The 6,143-nt window shown below is 44.9% G+C and overlaps 1 protein-coding gene across 2 annotated transcripts; it reads right to left on the bottom strand.

Moving 5' to 3' along the window:
• Positions 1-400: 400 nt before the first annotated feature.
• On the bottom strand, positions 401-5,136 carry LOC119365566. 2 transcript variants are annotated; one of them, XM_037631207.1, is made up of 11 exons: positions 4,834-5,136; positions 4,440-4,754; positions 4,219-4,356; positions 4,021-4,110; positions 3,905-3,930; positions 3,776-3,817; positions 3,560-3,631; positions 2,222-2,311; positions 2,096-2,152; positions 1,420-1,553; positions 401-882 (listed from the first exon to the last, which is right to left on the bottom strand). In XM_037631207.1, the coding sequence occupies exons 1-11, from the start codon at positions 5,025-5,027 to the stop codon at positions 790-792; spliced, it is 1,251 nt and encodes a 416-aa protein (XP_037487104.1). In that variant the 5' UTR covers positions 5,028-5,136; the 3' UTR covers positions 401-789. The 2 variants fall into 2 exon arrangements, with proteins under 2 accessions (XP_037487104.1, XP_037487103.1); XM_037631206.1 differs by having other exon boundaries at positions 3,776-3,820; positions 4,834-5,135.
• Between the last annotated feature and the right edge of the window lie 1,007 nt (positions 5,137-6,143).

Below are 6,143 nucleotides of genomic sequence, written 5' to 3' on the forward strand. Positions count from 1 at the left end.
ACATGGCCATGTTCTGGTTTGGTTTCACTGGGAATGAATATTGAGTTTTTATACATTGCAGATCTACAGATGCAGATGTAATGTTCCTTTTGTGATATAAACACCCAATGTAAATATCAAATCACATGTATTGCAGCTAGATAAAAAGTACGACTACATGGTACAGACTGGATTACAGCAAACATGTTACCAACCACGGCAAACGGTAGGCAATGTGAATGTTGTTGATGAAATACCATCAGTGACACGTTTCTAGAATTGATTACAAGCTAGGGAACATCATTAGAGTAGAGTTTCACAATGTGTACACAACTTCTATAATCCATCGTCCACACCCATATTAAAACAGAGTGTTCCTCAAAAAAGAATTTAAAGCACATGGGAAGCACAACATGGCCTATAAAATCTGTGGAGATTCTCCAGCAGTAAGTGTAAATGAATGCATAGCAGAACTTCTGCATCAAATGTAAAATTTTGTTATTGTTCTTCAGAAGACCTCAACAAACAACAAGCATCACTGGAAACAAATAAAAAACAAAACAAAAACTGACATGGTCGATGATATATAATAGAACTGATTTGGTTCTGATTCACGATCCCCTTGCAACTTAACACAACACACACTTAGAAACAGAGTTGTAGTGTCGCTCTCCATGGTGATAACATAACACTAGTAGAAGTAATTCTAGCTAGGAGACCTGGAAATCTCAAGTTTATAACATAACATAGCTCGATGCTCCAACACAACCTGAAGCAGATCGACTCGAAGGAGCACCGAGTAATGCCCGCTCAGTTGGCCATCAAGTTGGCGCCGCAAGATCCAGCTTCCACTTCAGTCAGCAACTGGCCGCAAGATCCAGCTTCCACTTCAGTCAGCAACTCCTGCACTCCAACAAGTACTCCATCAAGTTAACTGTGTCCAAATAGCTAGCTGTTTTTTGCCCTAAAAAGATGCAGTACAAAGCTAGAAAGGTGCTGATATTTTTCATGGATGGGGAAAGGTAAAACCTACTGATGAGTGGTGAAGCACCTGGCAAAACATCAAGGACCAGTAAATTATCCAGTAAAATGAACTGGTGAAAGCGCAAATCTAAGATGGATATTCTGGCAAGAAACTATGTAAAAGTTGGTTTACACGAATTCTTTAGGAAAAAATTCTTTCGAGCCCTTTGGTTGTAGGAATGGATTCCTATTCCTATGTAGAATTGATACCTATCCTTCACATTTTAAAGGAAAAAAACATTAACTCAGAACTGATGGAAAAACTCCAGTCCTATGAAACAAATGACATATCTTCTCCTTGTAGGAATTGAGATACATGTCATCGCATTTTCTATGACTTTCCTATTCCTATGATATTCGCATCCTATGAACCAAAGGAGACTTAATAAAACTAAAACAATGTATACCAAGCATTACCAGTTCAGTCCGTTGCCTTTTTCTATCAGGATCATCTTCCTCAGTCATCAAATCTTCTCTTTTTTTTCTTCCAACAGAACCCTGACCAGCACTGTTGCTATAGCACCCATCTTTTCTAGAATGCTTGATTGGGCCTGCCCAAGCATCAATACCATTTAGGATAACCAGAATAAGCATTATCAACACTCCTCGATTAAGTCTTTACACAATATGTTATCTTAACAGTCAAACATTTCAGAATCTGCTGGAAGGGCTTTTAGACCAGAAATCAAGAGGCTAAACTCAACTTCAATCTTTATGAGATGGTGGAACATAGCAAGGTCTATACCATAAAATGAGCATGCACATGCAGCATTCGGTTTGTGGTACAGATGCTTATCAGCTCCCAGATGCAAGTGCAATCTTGCAAGTATTATGAGCATACAAAAGTAGAAGAAAGCAAACAGCTGACAGATGCAAGTCAGCAAACTCCACAGTTTCAGATAATAGTTTACCACAGGAACCAAGAGGTACGCAGACAGCAGAATATCAACAAGGTGGTTATAAAACACCGGCAGGTAGAATATTATTATCAGTGATGGAGTTTCTCTGACAAGTGACAACTAAGAATTTCAGGTATCAATATGTGCAGGAGTTACTCATGGTATGAGAACAGTTGAGTATGCAGTTAATTTACCTGCATTTGTGGGAGATGTGATCCAAGGGATTTTAATAGGCCGTGAGACGGCAGCATCTGAAACAAATGTTGCAGTTAGAAAGGACATGTAGTTAAGCACTGTGTTCCAAGTTCCAACTAATTTACCTGCATTTGTCACTGATGAGGTCCCAGTGTTTTTAGCAGGATTTGTTACGGTACCAAACATGGTCTGCAGAAGTGGAGTATCAGAAGCACCTGCAACCAGTTCGTTAGAAGTGGCATCACGTGGGCACTTAAAAATGCAACAAACGGACATGGATACAAAATTTGGCACTGTATCAGAGAACTTAGGGGGAGTTTTCTAGCCTAGATCTTGTAAGGCGAATCATGTATCTAGCACATTATCAGGGCTTCTTTGATTCAAAGGAATTTTATAGGATTTCTGGAGGATTGAAGTCCTTAGGATTTTTTCCTATATTGGTCATTTGATTCATAGGATTGTATCCCATAGGAATTTTTCCTATGGAATCTTTTGTACTACATTGGGCCCTCTTTGATTCGCAGGATTTTCAAAACGTAGGAATAGGAAAAGTATAGGGTTGGAGTGGCATGCACACATGAATCCTACAGGATTAGCATGGAGTGTTTGATGGCACAGGAAAAGCAAAGGAATTGTAAAAAGAGGTTGGAGTGGATGTTAGATTTCCTATGAAATGTAGTACAAAAGATTCCATAGGAAAAATTCCTATGGGATCCAATCCTATGAATCAAAGGACCAACATAGAAAAAATTCTTAAGGATTTCAATCCTCCAGAAATCCTATAGAATTCCTTTGAATCAAAGGAGCCCTTCATAGGAAATTTAACATCCACTCCAACCTCTTTTTACAATTCCTTTGTTTTTCCCGTGGCATCAAACAATCATTGCTAATTCTATAGGATTCAAATGGGCATGCCACTCCAACCCTACACTTTTCCTATTCCTACGTTTTCAAAATCCTACGAATCAAAGAGGCCCTCAATTGTGTAAATGGTCCCTCACTAGCACATTTGGACTTCTCTAAAGAAGTATGATTTCGTAGATTGCAGGTCGCCAGACATTGTTAACGTGCAAAAAACAACGTCCAGCTGTTATGAATTAACATGCCCATGTGCATATAACATATATAACATGTGAGCAACCAACAGAAGAATAACAGAGAATACAGAAATAAGGAGGTGCTTGGCAAACAAGGAGCTTAGGAACAAAACAGCAAGGGATGAGCACAACTAGCGTGAGACTACATGATGTATGAGACACATCAATGAAATATTCCCAAGCATAAACCTAGCCAAGCAATACAAAAGCAACAATGATAAAATCTGTGCAGAGCAGAGAAATGGTTACAAACAAAGCTGAAGTAGAAAATTAACAAGGAAGATACAAGGCATCAACGTCAGATGAGTTAGCTCAACTTTGTACAGCGTTATCCAAGGTAAGACAACTGTGAAGTAGTTAAATTACCTCCCTTTGCATTTGATTGAAGCGGGCACCCTTGATGGAGCTCCAAGTGTTTACCAGCTCTTAAACATCCCTCTAAATGGTCAGAGACTCACATATATTAGCAACAGAAACTCAGATAGAAAAGAGTTTTCCGCAAACAAAGCAACATCAGAGGACTATATATTATCAGATATGTTCATTACAAACTGGAATTAGATGGTCAGAGACTCGCTTTACCAATAAGATCTGCCACCCGTCTGAGTGCATCTTTGGGCAATCCTGCTGTTCAAAACATAGCAAACATTAACTGCCGCACATATCCGGAGGTTAAGAGAGGGATGTTGCTGTCATGCGAAGATTTCATACCAGGATGTGGGCTTGTAGGCGGCAGACTGCATGAAGCAAGGAATATGTGTGAATGACAAGTGAAAAAGAGACAGCACTGCGGAATTGAGGACTTGGCAAAATCAAGTTGCAAGTACCTCCTCTTCCTGTTGAGATAAGACTTGGCAATCGTAGATGCTTTTGCCCGCCGGGATTGTTCCCTCCGGTGACGCCTTGGGCAAAGGGGGCTAGCATATTAAACAAGATCATGTGTGGGATGATCAGATTAACATGTAGTTGGTACTAAAACGTGGGCCAAACAGTAAAAGATTGGATGAATGAATACAGGAACCCACCCGATGGGAAGCAAGTCCCGCGGGAGACCTGGACCACCGGGCAATTGCATCTTGCGCCTCAATTCCGGAGTCTCAAGAGCCCAGTCATCGACAATCAACGATGCCTTCTTCCTCACCAGCATCCAGTCCAGAGACTCCCTACAAGAGACGATTCATCTAATCTAAGGCTTAAGAGCAACAAGTAGAACAGTATTTCGAAGTTCGAACTATTTTATTAGTACCTGAACTGCGGCGAGTGGAGTGTGTATCGTAGGATGGAGGAGAGCTTGGCGTTGGTACTGGAAAGTGTCCCCAGGAAGCTGAGGTCGCTGTGCACAGAGTCGTTCACAAGGCCGCCCGTCGAGCACGCGGCGACGTTGGCCAGAGCCCAGAGCGTGTGGAGGAAGAAGAGGAGGGAACGGGCATCGAGGCTCCACTCGTTGAGCACCGGCGGCAGGAAGCGACTTATGTAGTCGAGGGCTTCGCTCCACCGGCCCCAGACCACCAGCTGCCGCAAATGCAGCCTGCTCATCTGCACACCGGACTCGTGCACGACGCTGCATTGCGTACACGGCAGGGACCCATTAGCAGCATGGAGATGAGCGAGTGAAACGACGGGCTCGCAGGCGGGCGTACCTATCGTAAGCAGCGTCGAAGCCCTGGAGCCAGAGGTAGACGAGGAGCCGCCGGTTGCGGAGCCGCCTCACGAAGGGATAGTCCTCGAGCTCGCCGCTGCCGAGGCCTATGGTCTCCATCGGCTTGCCGCTGATGAGGTCCATGATCTCCTTGGGCTCGCCGCTGCCGAGGTCCATGACCTCCTTCCGTTCCATTGCGCTGGATGCAGGACGAAGCAGAGAGATTCGCTAGGGATTTTGGGGAACAAAACGCGAGGATTGCCCTCGATTTGGGGGGAGCGGCGCCTGGTATATGCGGGACCCACTCGTCGTTCCCCTCTCCCCCCTCTCCCCTGTCCCCTCTCCCCCTCCCCTCTCCCGTACCAGGACCACTTTCTCCTTTTCTTTTCAGGAAAACATTATAGAGCTTTATATATTCAATAAAGCATTCTGGGAAAATCAACTAAGGGAGCGTTTGGTCATTTCAGGGGAAGGGGCGGGGTAGGTTGCGTTTGGTTGTGTGGTTATATCCACCACAGGGGTTGAGATCCTCTGCTGTAATACACGGTGCTGTAGTGCGGATGACATGTGGGGCCGGGTCCACATGGCAGTGACACTACAGCACCGTACAGTACTGCAGAGGATCCTGACGCCCACCACAGGTACACGGATAACTAATTTTCTGAGGATGTCACTTGTTTGGTTGGGGAGCAAGAGACGATAAGGATAACCAAATAAATGAGTATTATTACGGACAGTAAAACTGAGCGCTCTAGGAGCTCTCTTGGACATTCACGATACTGGCCATCAGATTTCGTTGCCTGGTCATTCTAGATCGTCTGATGCGTCTGCTCTCGCATGTGGGCTGCTCCTGGGTCGAATGCCCTAGGGGGAAACCAAAACGGAGCCCTCTCGTTAGCCCATGCAAATTGACATATGATTCTAGACAGACGGTCATGATAGATTGATAGTGATATGCGTTAGCAATTTCCTTCGACTCCACAAGTTTCAATTTCACTTCCCACCTGCCAGACGTGAATTACACATCTCGCGAGCCCGACACCAACGGGGGCGCTGCTGCCTGAGCACCCACGGTCGAGCCTACTTCACCCTCCACCCCTCCCTACGCCGTCTTCTCCCTGTGATGGCGTCTCAACGTGCTCCTCAGCGAGAATGACGTGCAGCCACCGTGGCCGACACCCACCTCTTGGGTTAGAGCATCTCCAGCAGTTGCCCCCCCCCCCAGGAGGCATACAAATTGCCGCCTGGGGGCAAGCCGACGGTGAGAATCGGCTCTGGGGGCGGTTGGGCATCCAGCCGTCGCCCCCAGAT

The sequence above is a fragment of the Triticum dicoccoides genome, chromosome 2B, assembly GCF_002162155.2.
Source record: "Triticum dicoccoides isolate Atlit2015 ecotype Zavitan chromosome 2B, WEW_v2.0, whole genome shotgun sequence".
NCBI classification, from domain to species: Eukaryota; Viridiplantae; Streptophyta; class Magnoliopsida; order Poales; family Poaceae; genus Triticum; species Triticum dicoccoides.